This window comes from Neopsephotus bourkii, unplaced genomic scaffold (assembly GCF_033783945.1).
Source record: "Neopsephotus bourkii isolate Nb327-2 ecotype Australia unplaced genomic scaffold, CSIRO-AGI_Nbou_v1 NB_1760, whole genome shotgun sequence".
Classification (NCBI taxonomy): domain Eukaryota; kingdom Metazoa; phylum Chordata; class Aves; order Psittaciformes; family Psittacidae; genus Neopsephotus; species Neopsephotus bourkii.
The window spans coordinates 6,086,496-6,110,117 of record NW_026902234.1 but is presented as its reverse complement, the minus strand read 5'-3'; the positions used below and the strand labels follow the sequence as shown (position 1 = coordinate 6,110,117).

Here is a 23,622-nt window from a genome sequence, read left to right as displayed (position 1 = left end):
GGAAAAGCAGACAACCTTTTGATGAGCTGCAGTTACTGAATATCTACTGTAGTTCCACAAGCACCTTAAATTGGCATAGTTGCTTAAAAATAAAAATCCAAGCCTGCTCCATTTCTCCCTGGCTGCTTGTGTCCTCCTGCAACATGGTTTCCTCACTTTTATGCCAGCAGAATCATGTAAGTGCCGATAATAAGCTAGATCGGAAAACCAGACATTTCAGTCTCTTTGTTTTTCCTCCCTTCCCAGCCTGGTTTCCACCACATCAGTTCTCCCATCTGAATGTCCTCATGGGCAAGTGCTTTTCATTGCAGAATAAGGAATAGGGATGGGAATTTTCCATACTGGCAAGGACACTTGCTTTTGACAGTGACGCTTTTCACAGGTGGCACTGTTGATGTCCCAAGCAACCAGCTAGCCAACAAAGCCACAGTACAAAGAGCTGAGTTTGGACTTAATCCAGGCAGTACCAGTAAGCTTGGATGGTTATGTATGCTGTACTGGTGGTTATATGTTGACCCAGTGGATAGGGGGGCAGAATCCCATTGCTCTTGATCAGAGGTATGCTCAATGCTCAAACAGTGTTTTGAGTTTTGTTTCTCAGTGAGCAGTTGCCCCTCCTCCTTCCACGTCCTGTGCTATAAAAAAAAAAAAAGAAAAACACAGTTGTGAATTCCGTGAGGGTTTGGGGGGTTTGTTTTTTTTTGTTTGGTTGGTTTTTTTTCAATTGATTTGAATGATTCAGTGACCTGCCACATGCAATTTATTGCAGTGAGAATACTGATCTGATTGTTCAACCCTTTATAAGCACGTAAACTTCATGGGTTGAACTAGGTGATGCGTTTGCAACACAAACCAAATTGCAGACTGCATCACTTGTAGTTGCATGTGATGGTACCATACCGATTTTAGCAGTCAAATTATAAAGATTTTGTGTTCAAATGGAAGTTTTGATGTACTATCTGTTCAGTTGACTGACTTAATCTTTTTTGACAGGCCAGTATGTCTTCAGCTTAAGTTGTTAGTAATTCGGGTTATTTCCTTCTGCCATTCACAAAGGACCTTTGTGGGAGGCTATCCTGCCTGGCTCTTTTTACAGTTGTTATTTTTTTTCCAAATGAGCAATGAGTTGTTGGGTGGAACCACTAAGCTGAAACTTCTCCCAGGAGCCATCTAACTGCTCTTGTCTTTTTGAGTAGTGTTTGCACTGCATTGACGAGTCTTGTTTAAGGTATCTATTAATAAGGAGAAAGAATCAGAATATTTTTCTACCTCTGTGTGAGCCAATCTGGGAATTATGCTTTCACAAAATGTTGGCTTTGGCCTCTTTTGGCCCATATCAAAATATGGGCTCTTGTTGTTGGGTTGTTTTTTTTTTCCAAATAGTGTAGGCATTCACCTCTGCTGGTTCAACTGCATATGGGTTGTTGCAGTTAGTAATTTTTTTAATTTATATCCGAGTAAAGTGACAAAAAATACCTACTCACTGTTAGGTGCCTGAAGGCTGATCCAGCTTGCAAAGTTTATTCTCTTGTGTCAATATTTATTTTTTTTGTACCTCATAAGATGATAAAACCTGAAAGAAAGCCATCATTATGGTTTTGGGAAGCAAGAAAGACAAGGATTCCTTAATGCGAGTCACATGATGAGATTGTTTACCTGAAGCTGAAGTTGGGAAGTTTTTATTAATAATTTGCACAGCAAAAGCATTGTGGTGTAGTCATCAAAGCAAGCATTAGGTCAAGATAAACTCAGTGTTGTTGCCAGATGACCGTTAAGCTGCATCAGTTCCAGACTCCTACACAAGCTCTAAGCTAGTACTGGCGTAACGGTAGGAACAAAAAAGGATGTCTCTTTGGCTGCAGTATGATGCCATGCTGGGTTAATGTGACCTTAAAATAGAGGTCTTAAAAATGGGAGACTGATTTGTACCTTGCATCAAGTTATTTGGCACTTAATTTATTTTTTTTTTCTCCCCTAACTCCATAAACCTCATTGTTGGTGGATTTGCCTTTCTGTCATTGGAAGGTTGGTTACTGCATGTCTGCATTATGCTTGCACGCTGCTGTTTCTCATTGGTTTACCTTAAGTCAAAGAAATAGGGTTACCGTTAGTGATCCATGTAGCGATATAAGACAAATGTAGGTAAATTCTTATTTCAGTCTTCCTGCATGGGTAACATTGGTAGATTCTCCTGCCATATTTCTCCTATCCAGGAAACTGGAAACAGCTTTTGGTCTGGGATTAAAAGTTGACACAAGTAGAGAAGCATTTGTGCGTTGCCTCTGAAGAACTGCTGTTGAGCTAGTACTGCAGGTTAGAAGCAGAGGAGATGCTTCAAGGTCAGAAGTGTAGGGGTCAGTTTTGTCAGTCTGAGTAAATCAAAAAGCAATCTCAGTGTGAACTCTTGGCATGTATGCCTCCAGCATGCTACATCCAATTGCATCTCTGGCATGTGGATTTACTGGAGGCGAAGAGCAACCATAGTTTGATTTCTGTCCAGTGTTACACTGATATTTAGTTAAGAAAAACCTGAGCTATTAAAATATCACAAAGACTACAATGCTACATACTGAGATAAATAAAATTAAGTTCATACCCTTCACATCTTCCTTTGAAGGTGTTTGTTGCTGTACACAGAATGCATGCCAGTAGGGGGAGAAAGAAGTGATATCATTCCATATCCACAAAATCATCTAAGGTTCTCAGAATCAAGAGCTTCAGAGGGCACCTAAGATCCATGTATCACAATTTTATTTTAGGATGTTTTAGTTTTTAAGTTCCTGTAAAGAATAAAGTGCAAAAAAATTAAAGTGAAAGTAGCCTAAAGACCATCAAAACAATGGTAGTATAGCTATTTCTGAGAAGAAAATGAAGATTAGCTTTCATACTGAATAAGCTTTCTGGTAAAAGTTGTTGAACATCTTAAGAGTTTCTTCAACATTCTGATTGTAAACTTTACTGATTGCTGTGAAACTTTAAGAATTTAAACTTGATATTGTAAACTTCACATTGAAATGTTGAAAAGTGTTTGAAGTCAATGTGGTAAGTTAACACAAGATGCTTTCTTTTCTAGTACTTTTAAGAAAGTGGTTTACTTTTTAAAATGTACAAAAAAATAATAATAATTCCAATGACTTGTGATGCCATTCCTGCTCTCAGAATATAGAAGTCGGTTGATCCATTCTAGAAATCTGTTAAGCAGAAATATTAAAAGCACTTTTTGCAGATCAATTTTGATATTTCTCATGGAGCTTTTACTAAACATAGTCGCTTTCTCATGTTGGCCCAGATCCTTCTTTAGAAAAAAAAGACTAAACATACCTGTAGCAGAACTTTAAGAATGGGAAGTTGTCAGAGCAGATTTTCGTATTTTGAAGACAGATGTGTGAAAGAAGCAGCAAGGCTGAAACTGACGTAGTTCCTCTTCTTTGTCTTGAAATGTTCTATAGTTTCACCCAGAAATACCCACCGGTGAAATTTTTATCAGAAAAGGATCGCAAAAGAATCCTGGTAAGTTGGTATTTATTCAAGGGTTGTTTTGGGGGAATAAAAAACTAAAAGTCTGTGGAATATAATCAGTCTTGTAGGATTAATTAAAGACATGAGTAAATAAATAAAGTAAATTACCTTGGATATTGTATGTTGCACAGGGTTAAGAGTAGTGCTTCACTTAATCTGTCTTGATGCTCTCAAACTCAGCATATGGGTAATAGACTTGGCTCTGGTTTTGAGATTTGACATGCTGATTTAGCTACTGCTCTCTGCCTGCAGCATCTCAGGATTGTGTTGCCAAAAGGCCTTTGTGTGTGCTCCCAGATGGCTTAAACTTGCAGAGAAACTGGGGAACTTTTTAGGCACTTCTTGACCCAAAGCTTCGGCAAAATCAGGTTATAAGGCTGCTCTGCAGCCCTGTTAAGAAGGACCAGTTCATTAGACTGAGGAAGTGTTTATCTCTTATCTTTGTTGTTTCTGCTATTTTGAAACTTCATAGGCATTTTTGGGTGGAAGACGAGGGCAGGTTAAGTCAGGACAAGTACTTATCCAAGGCATTCTTATACTCAGCAAATTGTGCTGTAACATCAGCTTCACAGTTTTGTCTACAAACACTTTTGAAATTAGTTGTGTCCTAAATTCTCCCTTGTTTCTGTCTGTCCTGGAGGGGGGGGGAGGTCTCCCTAATGTTGAAGAAGCAGGGAAAGTATAGCTACTTGGGATGTGCAAATAAAGATTATGAACTTCTGCCTCTAGCAGAAGGCAAAGACTGGGACAAATCCCTGCTAAAATGCCTACCTTATCTGGTGTTCTTGTTTGCTTTGATTTCAAAATTTCGAAGAAAACCACTGAAAAGATGCAAATAAAAACAAATTTTGTTTTTACTGCTTTATTAAACAGTAGTCTTTATCACTAGTGCAAAACTTCATGAAGAATGTGCTGTTGAATGAATTTACTTCTGCAATGTTGTGACAGTCTGAAGGAGATAGACCTGTTCCCTTGCTGAGTTCCTCTTCCCTGCTACTCTGTTCCCTTGTTGAGTATGGAAGATATATTGAGGAAAATAGCAGAGAGAAGCTTAAGTCTAAAAATTCCTAAATTATGTACTCAGGTGTGCAAGGGTAATGAAGTTACCTTAGTGTCATGTTTTCTCTGTAAGCGAGAAGGTGCTTTCAAGCAAAGTATCTATGCAAGCTGTTAATAGGCTGTTGAGCTCTTAATGCTAAGTTTTAGGCTTTGCCTCTGAAAAATACTGAATATTTTGTTGAAATCTATTGCTTCAACAGAGATGGCAAGTAGTTGGAGGAGGAGTATTTTCTGCTGACCTGTAGGTGTATAGGGTTTTTTGTGTCCGTGCATTTTGTAGAGTCTAAATTACTAAAAGGAAAGCTGGCCAAAAGGATGAGGGAGTTGTTTAGTTGTTTCTTCTCTGTCATGGCTGGGCACTAGTTCAGTGTGAACTCAGATGAGCATTCACAAGCATCCTGCCAATGTGGGCAAGTCATGATATGACAGTGTTGCTGTCATAATCCTACAGGAAATAGCAATCCATTCTTTTCAGTAGCTGAAGACAGCATATAAAGAACTCCTGTAGACCTTGCATGACACTTGGAAATGTCTCAAGAATTGGCAAGCCAAGTGAACTTTGGTAGATAATTAACTTAATAGTTTGTTGATACTGCATCTTTTCCTAGAATCCATTGGTTCAGTCTGTGTGGGTTTTTTTCCTGAATTCAATATGGTAGACAGCTAAAAACATAAAATAAAATATTTCCTTATTAGACAATAGATGTCTTGAATCTGACTGCAGACAGCAGAACTCAATCTGTGTAATGAATACACAAACTTATCAGTGCCTCTAGTGGAGGAAGTGATCAGTAATCATACTTGTGACTTTTAGTAGATGCTAAAGTTACCATGCATATTGGCACTACTAAGTAATTAAAGATTTTTATTAGCGATGTCTTATCAAAGAATGCCTAGTTAAACCTCAGGTGCTGGTGCTTCAATTCTGATATGAAAATGATTCATGTACAGTATATGATTTTGTAGATTAATATGTCATTGTGATTTGCAGGAAGTCATTTAGGAATGAAGTATATTGACCTTGCTTTGAGTGATTACAGGAAGGTTATACAGAGAGCTTCAGTGATAAATCATCTTTTTTAATGTAGCCTCAAGTAATGATAAAAACATAATTTACAGTTGTTTACTATTCCAGGGGAAATTCAGCTCCTTTTCCAAGTAGATCTTTATGTAACACCTATGGAAGTGATATGTTAATAAAGCTAGATCTATCATAAAAACTATTTATGGATTTAAAGTAATCAGAAACTTCTTTCCAAACAAAATTGGTTTGTGCTTTTTTTTGCATTTTTTGCTAGCATATAGCATCGAAGTGTGCTGTAAGCAGTGCTTGGTTTTGTTTGGTGTTTTCCAAAAGGGAGATGAGGAAGAAGAAACTTCCTTACACTGCAGCAAAGACATACTGCAAGCACTGAGCTTCTCTTCTCTGGAATCTTGGAAATAGAAGTAGCAACGAGACATTTCCTTGGGCCTCGGCTGAAGGAATATGTTCGAAAAACTTTTGTCCTGGTTACCACAAAAAAGCAAACCCTTGTACCATTCTGCAAGGCTGCAGCTTGCTTCCAGGTCAGAATAAGCTTATGGTGGTAGGTTTTCCATGCATGTTATTTTTCCCTTGGTAAGTGGTGGCACCTGGCAGAGGGCTGTTCTCCCTCAGTTACTGCTCTTCTCTCGTTGTTCACAGCATTCTGTCAGAAACCTGTTCTTCTCTCCTTTCCGTTCCAGGGTAGTAGGAGCCATGAAATTCTTTCTGTCTTTCAAAGAGGGTTCTCCTAAGCCCTCTTTCTCCTTTAGGTTTGTCAAGGAACTGAATCACATACTGAATCTGCTACAAGGAAGTCCTGACAAATCCAGAAGGAACACTAAATAGGCCAACTAATGATTCTTTTATTAACTGGTAGTTACAACATTTTTGACACAGTGGTGGCCCTGAATTTTTAATAAGAAAAGCAAATGTGAGAATGCAAGATGTGGGCATTCAAGTTTTTACAGGAGAAAACAGATGTATTTTTCTCTTATTTTCTGGTGTCCTCAACATAAAAAGGACATGGATCTGTTGGAACAAGTCCAGAGGAGGGCCATGAGAATGATCAGGAGACTGGAGCACCTCCCATATGAAGATCGGCTGAGAAAGTTGGGGCTGTTCAGGCTGGAGAAGAGAAGGCTGTGTGGAGACCTCATAGCAGCCTTCCAGTATTTCAAGGGGGCATATAGGGATGCTGGGGATCGACTCTTCATTAGGGACTGTAGTGATAGGACAAGGGGTAATGGGTTAAAACTTAGGGGAAGTTTAGATTGGATATAAGGAGGAAATTCTTTCCTGTTAGGGTGGTGAGGCACTGGAATGGGTTGCCCAGGGAGGTTGTGAATGCTCCATCCCTGGTGGTGTTCAAGGCCAGGTTGGACGAGGCCTTGGGTGATATGGTTTAGAGCGAGGTGTCCCTGCCCATGGCAGGGGGGTTGGAACTTGATGATCTTAAGGTCCTTTTCAACCCTAACTATTCTATGATTCTATGATTCTTTTTTTTCTTTTTTTTTTTTTTTCATTTTTTGATAGCTTTCACTTTGACTTTGTGTCTTTTCTAGGTTTGGTTGGTTTTGGTTGGTTTTTTTTTTTTTGTCGTTGGTGGGGTTTTGTTTGTTTGTGTGAGTTTTTTAATAAATCTACTAATCTGACTTTTTTCGGTAGTAGATGATGGAGGGGTGGACAGGGTAAGTGTTTAGGCTTTGGCTAGTCCAAAGTGCATCTTCAGGCATCCACATCCTTTTCAACACAGCCCTTTGTCATTGTAGCACACCATCTATTCCTGCTTGACAATCATACCATGTCCTTTTGTTGCTTAGTTAGTTGTCACTGCATGTCACTGCAGTTGAAGAACAGAGATCAACAGCTGAATCACTTTCAAAATGTGAATTTGATCATGCAGTCATGTAATATAACTGATGCCACACAGGGCTTTTACAAGTCCATTTATTCTTTGAGAGTGGTGATCTGTCATGAGTGTGTTCTTGAAAACAGCTTGTGAAATGCAGAGAAAATAATTGCTTCCGTGGGTATGTCTGCCTAAATGTGTCGCACAGGTTTCAGTTCTGCTTGCTTTAACTGCTTCAATACAGAGTTAGTGATTTATGGGGTTTTTTTTAGTTTGCTGTTAAAGTCTGAAGTCCAGAAAGGAAAAAACATAATTAACGTCCTTGCTGCTTCTACATTTGCAATGGAACAAGAGTACAAGGTTTTAAATATTTCTTTTCTGCTTGTTTTTTTTGCAGTAAAACATCCTAAAGCTTCAAGATAGGCAAATGCTGGGTAGCAGAGCCAATGGTATAGAATAGAATATTTTCAGTTGGAGAGGACCTACTACGGTCATCTGGACCAACTGCCTGACCACTTCAGGCCAGAATGATGTGGGATATGGATGCATTAAAGCACAAAAAGAGGAATTTTGATTTTAGCAGTTATCTCAAATGAGAGGTCTTCAAAGAATATACTTCATCTTTTTTTCTGAAGCGTGAAAGAATTTGTAGCACTTGGAACAACCAATGTTCTTCCATTTAAACTGGATAAAAGCTGGATTTGACATGTCTGATATTCTAAATCTTACATGAAAATAATGTGGCATTCTGTCATCTTTCTTCTGAGAAATAAGAACTGCAGAAAATTCTCCTCTTACCTTTTCGGGTCTTTTTAGGCCTTGATCCTGCATTAAAGGGCACAATCCAATTTGTAGGAAAGAAAAAGAAAATAATCTAATCTGAAAAAGAGATACGGCTTTTTTTAGGTGAATGGTTAGCTGAGCTTCTAGCCCAACAGTGATGAAACATGTCAAGCATATCTCTTGGAATTTTAAATGCTGTAAATATCAGGGAAAAAAAATAAGCATGGAAATGGAGTTGTTTCCCCTGGAGTAAGCAAAGATCTGAAAGCTACTGTTCTTCTGTCTTCATGTTTGTAGACTTTGTCTGGTGTTTCTGTAAAAAGAAAAATTTATACCAACTGTCCTAACGCAGATAACTGGAGGAGCAGGGTTTGTGGGTTCTCATCTTACTGACAAACTAATGATGGATGGCCATGAGGTTACAGTTGTGGACAACTTCTTTACGGGCAGGAAAAGAAATGTGGAGCACTGGATTGGTCATGAGAACTTCGAACTGATAAATCATGATGTTGTTGAGCCCCTGTACATTGAGGGTGAGTAGTCTCTGGTATCTGCACTTTACAGTGCTTTTTCCTCCTAAGTATGTATGTCTGTAAAGAAATCAAATTTATGCACTGACTTTGGAAGTCATCTAATACCAATACGCTTCAGGTTTTTTAGCCTATTTTCTGTGACCAGTGTGGAGTGAGAGGTTCAGGGCACTTTTGTCTTTGAAATCAGTTCTTTTCTGAGTGGACAGGAGGAAGAGTCCTTAAAACCTTCCTAATGTGACTAGTTCTGAGAAGGCAAAATGGCAATCAATCAGTCTGTCTATCCCATCCATCGTGCTGTGTCTCTGTGTCCTGCATGGGCTTATGCACACAGTCTGTGGTCTGGATAAGTCATGAGCTGAGAAATTTAATTCAGGGCTGCAACTGTGTGTGGTCAGTTGAGAGGAGACTAAGCTCTTTGAGAAGGCAAATCATATCGCTTTGCTTAGTTGCCTTAAGTGTCTTCTGTGAGAAACGTTACTCCTACTTTAGGTACAGGCATTGCACACCCTCTAGAATAGGAAAATAGCAGCACTGAATTTCCCAGTTTTCAACCAAAAAAACAACCAGAAAAACCCCACACCAAACCAAGAACTCAGACTGTTATACCAGATTGTAAAACAGCATAACATAGCTGCATTTGAAAGAGACATGCATTTATAAACTTCTTTGAGAGTATGTAAGTGTATAGTGAATCAATAAAGATGTTACTCAAATTACACTGAAGTTCTGGTGGGTTTGCTCCATTCCTTTAAAACTTTGTTGTGATGTAGGTGTTGGATTTTTTTCAAATAAACAAAAAAGTATCCGGGGTTGTATTTTGTGGGGATTTTTTTTTTAATTCTTTCTGAATTCTAATAGGTGGAATTTCACACAAAAAACCTCTAGCAATTGCATCTCTTGTGTTATAGTGCTTGTGATGAATTGCTGACACCAGTACTGAAACAGTCCTGCTAACTCATCCTCCTTCTCTGCTCAGACATCACACTGTTTCAGTTATTGCATGTTATTTTGCTTCAGACTTGTTCCTCCACTGACAGGATAATGGGGCTAGGATCTTATTAATTGCCTCCAGGTGCTGGTAGCTTATACCTCAGCCAGTTCATTTTGTCAGCTTCCCTAATCTTTCCCCTGTGTTACCTTATTGCTGATTGATCACACTTGGGACCTTCTCAGGGAATTATCATAATTGCTAATTCTGTTGCCCAGTTATTAGGCACTAATGAATGGGAATTCTGACATCCTTCAGCTACCTCTCCCATGTTCTATGTAATTAAGACACCACTTCCCCATTTTGTACTGACAACAATTTATAACATGTTATTCAGTGGGTACTTTATTGAATGTCTTCTCATCCTCCAACAGTGTAAATTAAAGCTGGCTCAGCTAAATGTTAAAAAATTAACTTTGATATACTAGTGTATATGTACATGATAAAACTTCATTTCGTTGCAGAGTTTATATTCCATCTCGGGGGGTGGCAGAAATTAGGCAGTGAAACATAGTTATTGTAACAGATTAAGATGTTGGCATATGCATCGATACATTTTAGTTCTAGTTTCTCCTTTTTACTTGTAAATAGAAGTTGGAAAGACTGTTAAGTTATGACAAAAGAAGGTTTGTATCTAAAGAATACCTGTTTATTTGCTGTCTTGTTTAATCAAGGTCATATAAGGTTGTTTCACACTTAAATTCCAGAGAGAGTAACTGGTGCTTTAGTTGTGAGAGACTTGATTTCTGATTTAGAGAAAACAGTGCTTGCACTTCTGATATGGAAAGTGAGTTTAGTCTCAAGACACATAGCTTTCACTAAATCTCTCGTTATATTTTTCTTTTTATCTTCACAGTGATGCCTACTCACAATCTGCCTTGTCTGAGTCATTATCTTTGATCCATTACATAAAATGGCACTCAACATTCTTGGATCTTAATCTAGATTGGCCAGAGATAGTAATAAATCACCTAAACACACATTTATTAGCCCTGTGATAACTGTAGCTAATTACAGTGCTGAATGACTTTCTCCTCCAGCAACAGGATTTCCTTTGCTTCAGCATTTGTAGATGATGTCAGTAGAAAATGCACAAGAATGTAGCCTTCACTTAAGTTTTTTTCAAGTGGAAAAACAAAGGTCCCGAATTCTTTAATGGAATGAAAGTAATTTAGGAGTCTCGAAAGGCAGAAAATAGTGGTGGTGGTGGTGGGGGAATAGTTTGCATAATAGTTGTATTAACCCTATTAAACCTAGTGGTGTATAAAAGAATCTTTTATTACTCTATATTATCAATGAAAAAGTATAGAAATCCACCTTACCTTATTTTTGGCCCCATTCTCTACATTCAAGATTACAAGCTCCTTAAGATGGTTACTTCAGAACACTGTGGCTCATGTTCCTGCAAACCATAGTATAAAGACACAAAGATGCTAGTCGGAGAACAAATGAGAATGAATATTTGATCTGGTGTTACTGTGATTTACCCCACTTCAGGAAAATAGATATGATTGCAACTGAATTTTAAAGCCACCAAATTATGAATTTCTGTTGTGAAATATGTTTATGCTTGAATATGTGTGGGTATAAAAAAAACCCCAAAACAACAACAAAAAAACCCTGAGCAAAAGCCAGCACCAACCCCCACCCCCAAAAAAAACTTTTTTTTTTGCTTTTTTTCCTCCTACTCCTTTCACAAATTTGAAAAACAACAGGCCTGAAGATGCTGCAGGGGAAATGAACAAGGAAAACAGTTGGCTCAGTTGTACTGAGTTAATTTTCCTAGTCAGAAATCCACAGGATGTTCTGAATACTTTTGTCATTGTATAAAAAAATGTAGTTTAAAGATTTTCTTCTCTTGGAAAGATGTTCATTGTAGTCCTCAAGAAATATGCCTTTAGACACAAGGGTTCACTCTAGAGATTATCCTTTTTCTTTCCAGTTTAATTAGATCACGCTGTCCATTTTGGTTTTGAACCAAAGGAGCACAGTTGCAGGAATTTTGTTGGTGGCCTCCAATGTTTCACTTTTTAAACAGGAGCTCTTGGTAAAATATCAGTACAGTATTTCTAAACCTGCAGTCAGAGGCAGCTGAAGGCAAAATAGGTAATCCTTTGTGTAAAGAACAGTTCCATTCTCATACTCAAAGACTGACTTGGTAAAACAAAAGCAAGTACACTGCTGATCTAATGTAACATGATGTGAAAGAAGAAGTGTTTGTAAGTAGTAGGTAAGGTTGACCCTTCCATCACTTCTGTCCTGAGATTAATTGTAATAATTGATGTGAAGGTCAGTCAAAGCTGTTTGGTTTTCATCTTGGTTTTTGTTTTTCTTTATTAATACTAGCAGTCCAGTTTCTGGCAAAACATTCCTTAAATGATGGCTCTATTTCCAGTGGCTGTTGTGAATGCAAAGGTAGTTTAGGATTTCCTGACTTTCACTTAAAAGCTTACAAAATGGTAGAATAAAGACGTATTTTGTAAATTGAGAGAAGTGTTGGGAGCATGTGGCATACATAGTCACAAGGAGATAGGCTTCCAGAGTTTTCAGAAGGTACGAAGCTGTTAGTAACAGGTACATAGGTGTATGAAATAACATTATTTATAGAACTTTTAATAGATCATTGGCTTGACTGGGACTGAAAATGCTTTCTTTTTTTCTTAAGGATTTTGCTGGGTTCAGGTCTGAGTTGCCTTTCAGGCTAAAACCAGCAGTCTGACAAAATTGGCCAAAAGAATAGGCTATAGCCTTCTTGTGTATAACAGCCTTCCAGAATTCAAAATTATAACATTTTAGTAAACACTGTTTTACAGTATCACAGAATTGTTCAGTCTCCAAGTCATTTCACAGGTAACTTAAGGCACATACAAATAACAGCTTCTAATTTTGTATGTGAATGCCTTCAGTACATTGCTTTTCTTTTGCTTCAGTACCTCTATCCCAGATTTTTATCCCCCTAATCTTCATTCCCTCTGCCAGATACTTAATACATTCAACTTGAAGGATTTAAACTGTACATTTAGGCAAAGTCATGGCAAGGCAGAAGATACGCTACTTAATTTTGTTTTTCTTGAGCCCAGTGCCGTGGTGCCTTGGTCTCTGCTGAAGCCCTTCAAAACTGCTCCAGTACAGTCAATATGGTAAACCTTCATAATTTTTTTCTAGTTTGCCTTAAGTTACAGGCAACACTTTTAACATAAGGAAATTAATTTGGATTCATAGTTTTTTTTGGTTTTTTTTTTTAGCTCAGTACAATAGAAATGTCTCACTTCACTGTGTCACCTTCTCTGGCTTGACCTACAGTAATGGAATTGGCATAGCTATCCATCACAAGAAAAGTCCATATTTTTAAGCTGTAGAAACTTGTTTGTATGCTTCTGATCAAAGCTTTTCTGCTTGGTACTTCCTGACTCGTAAGTACAATGATGGATGCAGGTGCTTAGTGGACTTAGTGACCCGTTTAGTCTTTTGTGGTACCCCGACACATCTTAAAGGCAGAAATTGAAGGTGAAGGCCATTTCTTCAGAGAAAGGAATGCAATTTCCTGTTGTAGGAAAGGTGATAGACTCTGCCCTTATTATTCACTTAGGAAGCATACAGAACCCATGCAGTGGTATAGTTGAAAATCAGAGATGAATGACATGAAGGAAAGCAGTTTTATTGCAATGTTTTGTAAAAGTGAGGTGTTACGTTGAACATATTTTTTTAGCATTAAGGAAAACACAAGACCTAACATTTGTGTCTGGATTTGGGTATTACACATTCCATTACAGGGATTTTTGGTTTTGTTTGACTGGGGTTTTTTCCACTTTTCATATGGAAAAGGGTACAACTGACACATTCTAGTTGCTCTTGACCCTGCAATGTTACTAAAACTTCATGTTGATACTAGATTTCCTGATGGCTTAAATGCTTATGCCATGCCTGTGCTATTTTGAAATTAATTACTTCTTTCAGCAAAATTGTAAACTGAAAAAACTATTTCATATTTATTCTATCGCTAGTCTGCCATCCTGTGCTTGATAAACTACTTGCTGCTGCATTCAGTGGCTTACAAAGTTCTAGCCCCTGATGTGCATTACATACAGAACTTGCAGTTTTATTATCATTTGTTCTTTTCTGGTCCTTACATATCTACTTTGCATAACCTTTCGCACAGTTGTTTTCAACCATAATTGCATGCAAGGTTGTCAGCCAGACAAGGTAGATGGCTTTATCTGGCATGTCTGGTTGGCCTGCTGAAATCTTGAGACAAAAAAGAAAAAAAGCATATTTTAGACCTTACAGTTAAAAGAGGGAAGATGGAAGGAGAAATAATTGCACTTCCCTTGACATCCTCAACTTGACGGCTCAAATGTGACCAGTCTGGGGTAGAAACTTGTCTTCCCACCCTTCTGAAATGTCCGGTGTTCTCTAAATATTTTGGAAAGCCAGTGATGTTTTTAGTTGGTCAAAGGCTTGATACCCTAAAGATTCCTGCCTGGGCAAGAGGGTAAGGTCCTGGAGCTGCCTGACTCTCTGTCCTTTTGACCCAGAAGATGTCCATGTGACGCATGCCAAACGCCCCGTCTTCTGTCTATCTGATAGTTCTGCTCTGGCTGAACTTTTTATCATAGGGGTCCATTTTTGCCTTTGTGCATATGGGAAAAAGTACATTGAGCCAAACCACAAAGGCAAGACTGTAGTTCTTCCTACAGGCAAGGAAAACCACCTTCTTCACCCAGCTCCTTCTCTTGGCTTCATTTAAAAGCAATTGCCAGGTGGTAAACAAAAGGAGGAAGAAGGGAGGGGGGGAGTATGCTTTCTGTTTGTGGTTTTGCTTTCTTTATTGGGGTTTTTTTGGGTTGTTTTTGTTGGTTTTTTTTTTTTTTTGAGGACTCTTCATTACACTTGGCTTCTTATTTAAAAATAAATAAATAAATAAATAAATTTGAAGGTCATAAGGAACCTTTGGTGTTTCATATTTTATTTGCCTTTGTTTCTAGCTAATGATTATACCACCACTTGAATAAACACAGACCTAACTGTATTCAACAAAAGGAAAGAGTATTTGTGCATATGCCATGTGCCATTTGGGGAACGGCTTCTACAGGCGCTGCTGTGTGTAAAATTCAGCAGATACTTAAAACCCAACAAGAACCGAGTGCATGTAGAGGGAGGAAGGAAAGTGTTCACTTTGCTTTGACAGACTAGGTTTGGGCAACAAATTACTGACAGACCACAATGCTTTTGAAGCGGCATTTTTCACTCTGCAAAAATTGCACCACAGCTTGTTGAAAATGAGATTTAGAAAGGGTTGTGAAGGAATAAGTAGAAAGAAACAGCATAAAGCTCAGGTCAGAGTTCAACTCTGAGTTGACTGCAGGTGACTTCAGCTATTGCTTTGTTCATTTTTTTTTGAGACACTGTGCTTAAATTACCTGTTACCTGCAAGCAGCAGTCAGCAGCTTCTCTGAATGTTTCTTTTATCAGCTTTTGGTCTACCCCTTTTCTTTGATTTCATGACAGTATCATGCTATGAGAAGGGGCCTCTCATGTTCAGAGGCATGTCAAAGTTCAATAGCCAAACTAAACCGTACCCCATGCCGTTTCTTTGCATTATTGCTCCAATGCAAGAAATCCTATGAAATAATGTGTTAAATTTTATTCACTGCTTAAGTCTGCAGTGTCAACAGTGACTGAAGTAAGGAGAAATTATTCCATGTCACACATAACAATTAACTGTCTTCATGTTGTACACAAAATCCTAAAAGTTTCAGTTGCATTAGCAATGCAGGCAGGGCTTTGGATCGAGCCTGACCTGGGAGCTCGCTTCTTCCAGCACTTGCTGTGTAAGCCTGTCACAACACTCAACAGAGGGCTATTATTGCTGTCATCTGCAACTGCTTGTTACTTAAAAAACACCTCAGAAGATAGGTTAAAATGTTTGAGTGTACCATTTGAACAATGGTGTCCTGGTCTAGGGCAAGACAGCCTTATGTCATGCAGTATTGTTTTCTGTCAGAATAGCAGCTAGCCTTGACTTCTCCAAGTTCTTTCAGGTTTTGGTGCCAAGTCTTTAAAAAAACAAACTTCCTTTTGTAAGACAAAGAAGGAATTTCCCTTTCTTTCATCTTGTAATTCTAATTCTTAACCTTTTCACTAGTTTTCGTGGGTTGACCTTGATGCACGGGATTTGTGCTTTCTTAAGCATCACACTCATTGGATCTTAGGTGTAACTTTTCTTGGGATTTGCTTATGCATGGTTTGGGGTTTGTCTGGTGTTTTTTGGGGGGTATTTTTTTTTTTTAGTAGTTCTTGCTAACTTTCATTCATGTTACATCTATAGGTAGAAATACAGGAAGTTCTGAGTTCTGATGCTAGGAGTGTAGAAAGAAGTACTTGTTTCTCGATTATAATACTTTCTCATTTAATATATTACATGGGAAAATAATAACACTTTCTTCCCCCTTGGTTTTCTGTAGTGGACCAGATCTATCATCTAGCATCTCCTGCTTCTCCTCCAAATTACATGTATAATCCTATAAAAACATTGAAGACCAACACTATTGGAACATTAAACATGTTGGGTAAGTGGAAATCTTTTTTTCTTACTTAACTTGGTTAGACATAATATAACCTGGACAGAGTTACTTAGGAGTGGGGAGGATGGCACATGTGAGTTGTACATTTCAAAAAATTGGTTCTTTAAGTAATATAAGGCAGGGGGTGTCCCTCTTCGTAGACTTTTGTACTTTTTAAATATGTCTACACATGAACTCTGACAACGTGCAAGCTTGGCTGTCAAAGAAAAAGAACTTCATGCCTGTAACTTGGCTATGGAGTGTGCTGTAATTATAGAAGTCATAGGAACAAGTAAAAGCATGAGATTTTTATAGCAAAGTTGTGTTCATAACAGCACTTCTCACTTCGGTAAAGTGGAACATTCCCACATTTACCATGAGTGACTCTTTTTGTCCATCACAGCAAACACTGAACTAGGTTAAACATCATTGGCTCTGTAAACCCTGAACATCAAGAGTACTGTACCCTCTTGTTCATGCCTTGGCTAGCAAATTCTGCAAGAATGTTTAATGTCTGGCTTTGTGCTAGATAAATTCAAGGCAGCATTTTCAGCTTTGTCGGTTTGAATGCTGGGGATGGGCCTATGAAAAGAACTCCTCAAGTCTTCGCTACTTTTTTCTCCTTTGATACATTTGGCATATCCTGAAACTTGAGCTGGCTGGCAGTGATCCTAAGAGTTGTTATGAGGCAAAAAAATGCCTAGACATTAGGTCAGCTGAGTTTCTCGTTTCAGTGGTACTCAATACAATTCAAAGAATTGAGTTAGAAGCTACTGAGGTACCAGACAGTTGTACAGCATAGGTGAGAGATTTCTTTGGATGGCCATGCCAACTTGAAGGCCAGAAATGGAGTGCAGAATAATCTTGAGTAATGGGTAGGATAATCCAGGCAGTTTAAAGGGGCATAAGAAAGGGAAAATGATTGATTTTTGTCCTATAACGTGTTATTCTGTGCGATTTTCTTTATGTAACTTCTCTTTAAGTATTGGTTATCATAATATATTGTGGTGGTTTTAAGATCCTGATTTCCTAACTGGAATGATTTATGCTTCCTTGGTCTTTATTTAGGGTGTAATATATTAAGTCCTTGGATCTTGGTTCACTGTAACTTAGTCCCAGAAGTAAAGACCTCTCATTCTGGGTGCTGCTCTGCTGTTTCTCAAGTTTCCTAGCTTTGGAGTGGGAGCTATGTATGTGATTTACAGGTGGATTTATCTAGTGAGAGAAATAAAATTATCTTTACAAATATGTAAAATAGAATTGCACTAAAGCAGTTAACGTGACTGAAAAATTCCTGCACTTGTTCTAATTATGTTGTTCTTTCCCTGTGCCCAAAATTTAGGGTTAGCTAAACGTGTTGGAGCACGGCTGCTGCTGGCCTCTACATCAGAGGTATATGGAGGTAAGAAGGTTAAAACAGTGTTTAGAGCTCCTGAAATGTGACTGTGTGAAAGGGTATTTACAAACCATTTGTCAGATGATAGAATGATGAATTTTCATCACTGTCTTAGCCTGATTTCTTTATCAGGTGTACTTCTGACAGTTTAAAATGTAGACATTAGTACTTGCATTAAATCTCTAGTCAGAGTGGTGGAAGTAGACTTGGACTGTTGTATATAACTTTCCTATGTCTTTCTTTTTTTTTTTTCCAAAGGGCTTGTGGAGGATTTTGAGTGTTGAACTCTTAATTAAAATCAGGATGCCATAATTAAAACCTGTGAAGAAAGAGAATTTCATTAGTAAATCTGCATCTCTCTTTCCATTCATTTATGAACTGTATTGTTACAATTTAGCAGTCACTCTGGTGTGTAAAGAGATAAGGACATAACCTCCAAGTCAAGAAAATAGTGACTCTGCCTGCAGGCTCTTGTGGTGTCTTTTAAAATGTAATATTCAGCAATACTACCATATCTTTACATCTTTTACTGTTAGTAAGAAGTGAATTAGTGAGAAAATGACTGATAGAACTGCTAGTTGGGTGCAGAAAGAATCCGAAGAACTTTCTTTGGGCATGTAACAGACTATGTGCCTATTAGGGAAACTTCCTGCTGTTGTGAACTCTTGCCTAGTTGATGACAACAGTGTTGCAAGATTAATGGAGGTATGCAGGCAGAGTCCACCAGCTCAGCATCAGTAGGTGCAAGAGCCTAGTCTTTAAACAGCATCCAATCAAACAAAAAAGATGCTGATCTTTGTAACGAAACATAAAGCTTTGTGAGGAGAAAGTGGGGAAGGGCAAGGAACATACCTCAAGGAATGTATTTTTGGTGGATTAAATTCAGTCAAGAAGATTGAAAGCAAATACCCAAACAAGAGATCACCAAGATGACCAGCCAACCAAATAAACAGCTTGAGCCTGTGCAGCATTCCTGCTGCCTTCTTTGCCTTTGATTATCTATAGTCAGCCTCCACAGAATAAAATAGTATACAAAAGGACTGCTCTGTGAGCAAACTCCATTCTGGAACAGAGCACCAACAGGCAAAAAAGAGCTTGAGTTTTGGGAGTCTCCTTGCTCTGCTGCAATCTGTCTGCTGAAGTGGAAACCTGGAAATCACCATTATCAGGCTTTGTGTCAATAAATCCAGTGTAGCAGGGCAAGTCTACTTACATTATACTCTGACTAAAAGGGCAAAGTAATTTTGCTGAGAAATGAAGGACAGAAAATACGTTAGCTGTTTCCACAGGAGTTCTCAAAGCAATATTGTATAGAGTTTCCATGTGCTTCGTAGAGCTGCCTTTGCCAGAAAGGAGACAGAAACTGAAGTGGCTTCCAGATTACAACACCTTTCAGGGCCCTATTAAGAATGTTATATGCTTTTATAATCACATAAAACTTCTCTGCATTTACCATTGCTCTGTGGCTCTCAGCCAGAATTCATCTGTAATCATGTCTAAGCAGCATATGCTTAGGATAAACCAGAAGAAATATAGCAAGTACATTGTGGTACATTCCTTTATTCTTTAAGAAATGCAGTGCTTCTTTTTTTCCATTTTAATTTCCTTGTTTCTTGTTTTATAAAACTTGAAAATGCTTTACAGTTTTTTCCAAATACAGTAAAAAATGCTGCCTACATAACCTGTAATATTTCTTGTGGATTACATTAAATAAGAGTCGTATTTGTGTCCTTGAAATTGTGTGTTTGCAGAGGAGTTGAATTTAATGGTCTATTCACACACTCTTTTGGGGAAAGCAGGTGATGGCTGTTGTTTGCTTGTATTCAGTTATCTTGTTTGCCACATCTTCTTTAAGTGTCACTTTCATGCTTCCAGTGACTATGCTTTAAAGGAATGGTGTTGAAACATACTGTTTTTTAAATACATAGTTCAGAGAGAAGCTGTTGAATCATATAGCACTGATGACCTACTGGAAGATTATATATCGTCACCTTTTTGCTAGAAGGTCATTTAAGGTGTTTTATTTTTTCCCATAGATCCTGAAGTTCACCCTCAAAATGAAGATTACTGGGGCCATGTAAATCCAATAGGTCCAAGAGCCTGCTATGATGAAGGAAAGAGGGTTGCAGAGACCATGTGCTATGCATACATGAAGCAGGTATTAAACTTGTATGAGATTCAATGGATTTTCTGTAATTAATGAAGGCTAAATGCATGGTAAAACTGAAATATGTGCATTTTAGGTGTAAGAGGGGAAATGAGAATGTCCTGAGTAGGAGCACTCATACTGTAGTTGCAAAATCTGTTTAATGCAAAAGTTTCATAGCATCCGTCTATTGTGGTTTTTTCAGATGAGTGGTGTTCTACAAGAAAATGTGCTTTAGTCTTCTTATTAGGTGTGTCTTTCAGTATCATAAATAGTTTTTAGACAGGTTAAACTGAGGTGATCTTCCTAATTTTGGGAGCTAGAGAAGAGTTGTTTCAAGTTTGACCTGTGCTGAGAAGGGCTTTGCTAAATAGGGCTATTACTGATAAATGTAGAATGCTTAATGGCATAATTGAAATCAGAATATACCGGTAACAATTAGGAACTTCTTCTATATAAGAGCAAAATATTTTAAATCACCTTAGAAATGTTTTTAAATTATGTAAGGTTAAATACAAACCTTAATAGAAGATATGAATTCTTAGCTATGTAATGCATTTTTTCAGACAAATACAGTAACCTAAGGTAGAAATACAATTTAAAATATTTGTGAAATTATACATGCCAGTTTCTCTGGGTTTCATAATTAACAAGTAGAATCTCATCACTAATTAACCTGGCATCCACTCTTTACCTGTGAGTCTTATTTAATTGCTGTCTCTGTGTGTCACACTAAGGAAAGTCTTATCACTGTTTCTCAGTGTTTGTAACCTTAATGTACAAAGATACTAATCAAATGTAGTATATTCTGTAGAATAGAAATGATGAAATACTAAGTGCTTTTAAAAACCTTGAATATAGAATTAAATTTAATTGTTAAGACTGTAGGGATAGTGCTTTAGTACAGAGGTGGTAATAAATTTTCTCTTATCTTCTGCCGGACAGAGAAGGCAGAGGTTTCTGTCTTCTTTGCTCTTTTAAATTGTTCAAGGTCCCGCATGGTGGCACTGCTTTTGTTCAGGATGATCTTCTCTACTTCACTGTAGCAAAATGTTCCTTGTAGGCCTGAATATTGTATTTTTTATGAGACATTATTGTGCTGTAGGGTGTATTTTTTTGCAAGTTAATGGTACACACTGCAGTATTATTTAGAAAGGCAAGACTGTAGGTGATTTTGAAAATCATGGACTGTATCTTAAAGGCACAAGATGAGTCATGATACTGTACCATAAATTTTACGCAGGATTTACAGGGGACAGTAAAGGTTTGTAAGGTGGAACTGTGGTGCACACATACGTTAAGTGAAAACTCATGATGCAAATGAGCTATCTGTCTTAGGGTCAGCTCTTAAGAGGTATTTCTTGTACTTCATTATGGGTTAGTGAAGTTTGCCCAAGCATGTCCCATATTCATATATATTCTGAAACACTGTTGAGTTGCTTTTGGGTTTTTTTTTTCTTTTTTTCAGTTTAGATGATACACTGTTATTAACAGAAGAAACTTTAGGAGGAAAGGTCTGACTTCTATGAAAATAAGTATTACTTTTAAGAGGATTTTCAGATGGGAGTGACCTAGCCCAAACTAATTGGATTTACATGATTTCAGGCTAAAATATTTCCAGGATCTTCTCAGCTTCAAAAAGAGAAGAAACAAGCAAACTTCTCTCTGCATTTTGTTGTTGTTATTTCTTCAGAAGATTTCAATCATCACACACATTCCTAGGTACCTTAAATACCTAATCATCTTCCCAAAAAATATAAAATAAAAATTGACTTCTGCAGTGTAGTTCCAGGCAGGCTGCTTGAATCAGAACAGTTCTTGAATCTAGTCAAAGATGACTCCTTATTCACAGCTGTTAGAATTCCCCAGTAGCTTTTCTGACCAAGACCTTTCTGGTGTACTCTTTTCTGCTGGCAACATTGTTCTGTTCACTTATTTTGACCCTATGAATTCAGTATTTCTTGACTTCATGTCCTCTTTACACTGCTGTCTTTAAACAAGCCCAGCAGTACTTCCTTATCAAAGAGTCCAAGGGCAGTAGTAGCATTCAGTGCTATATAGGCATCTGCTTGAAATGAGAGGTGGGGGCTAAAATATTTGCTGAAGAAAAGCAGGGCTCATAAATTCAAAGCACATACACAAGTTCACTTCATCCCATGTGAGGCACCTGAGTGTGTGGGCTGAGAGAGATATTTGCCATAGGCTGTTGGGAACAGCTCTCCCTCCATAAATTCACAGGGGAGCGTAGATGAGCATGTTCCTTAATGTGAATGGAAGTACCTCCTTCTGGAACTTTTCTCAAGCTACAGGTCACTTTAGTTCCTTGCCCTGTTCATCTAGGAACAGACTTGCACCCTCTGGTTCAGACCTATTCATAATTCCCTTCTCTTCATCTCTTTTTCAGTGCTTGCTAAGCACTCTCTCCTGGAAAGCCATTTTCAGTTCACTCAGTGCCTTAATTCAAATGCAAAACCTTGCCACTCAATGCAAAACTGTATTTTAACAAGATGCAAAGCATAGTTTTGAAACTCTCTTATAATAACACCTTGTCAATCTGTTTGCTTTCTTCTTGCAGTACTCTTATCTTTATTACTATTCTGCCTATCTTTCCCTGTCCTCCTGAAGGACATTTTTTGCATTAACTTCATGTACAGGTGTGTGACTTGCTAAAGATGTGATACCATCGCACAGCTAGTAATTTTTCTCCTTCATAGAACTTCTGTTTTACTATACCATCATTTTCCAAAATGAACAGCATTTTCCAAATGCAAGTAAAGTCTTCCTGGACATATCCAGGTGGAGAAAATGGGGTGTGTGTGTGATGGAGAGAGTAAAAGGTAGGAGGGGAGTTTCAGCACATAGTTCTGCAATGTGAATTTTGTGCCTTGTTTCATGAGTGCCATTCAGTATACATTTAACTTTTTTAAAAATTGTGGTTGGAATAATGGAGCTACCTGGAAATCAGAATATTCATGTACCCTCCATCTCTGGCTTGATTTAAATACTAGTCAGAATCTGACACTTCCTTCATGGCAGGGATCTGGTACATTTACTTAGGTGTGTTGTAAATACAAATACACAGCATTTTAAACACACAGCATATAAAGGGTGTTTTGTGAACTAGTTTTAATTTCTTATACCATTGATCTGTAAAGGAAGTTTCCCAGAGCTGAAGCAACACTTCAGGTCACCGTGGAATGTTGCAGGGAAATTGTTCATTCCCTTCCACTTTCTTCATCATTTTTCCATATAATCTGCGTGACTCTGCAAGCGTCAGTGGTCAATGGGCTTAGTTGTACATGTGATAATTTTCAAATTGCCTTAGAATGGCTTAGATCTTCCAATTAAGTATCCACTGGATACAAGCATATAGAAATGACTCGAGCTGTCACAATCAAATGTTAATTATAACCTTCTTTTACTGGACAAGTGTTATGGTCTGCATCATAGAATGTTTTGTAACCAGGACTGTGGAGGTTCAAGGTGCCAAAAAATCTTAATAGGCAAGAACCTCTAACTCGTTAGAAGTGAAGTATATTATATTAGTGTGAGAGATTAATACATGCAAACTGAAGCTGAATTTTGTTAAATATTGAAGTGTATTGCAACTGCAACACAAGGGTAATTTTCTGTTCTATATTAACTTGTACTTTCCCCCTAATCTTTAATTCACAAATTGAGTTTGTTTCTGCAATCGTAAAAAGCCTTGATGTAAATGTAAGAGTAATGAAAGCTGTTGATTAAATTGCAACTGAAAAGGCA

General features: G+C 37.9%; 1 protein-coding gene across 1 annotated transcript in view; it reads left to right on the top strand.

Annotated features, from left to right (window-relative positions):
- The window catches only part of UXS1 (UDP-glucuronate decarboxylase 1), a 60,399-nt gene that overhangs the window by 19,211 nt on the left and 17,566 nt on the right, over positions 1 to 23,622 (top strand). The window contains exons 5-9 of the mRNA XM_061377867.1: positions 3,450 to 3,510; positions 8,587 to 8,767; positions 16,220 to 16,324; positions 17,661 to 17,720; positions 19,751 to 19,872. Of these exons, the coding sequence (XP_061233851.1) occupies positions 3,450 to 3,510; positions 8,587 to 8,767; positions 16,220 to 16,324; positions 17,661 to 17,720; positions 19,751 to 19,872 (529 nt within the window). The remainder of the gene's footprint in view (positions 1 to 3,449; positions 3,511 to 8,586; positions 8,768 to 16,219; positions 16,325 to 17,660; positions 17,721 to 19,750; positions 19,873 to 23,622) is intronic.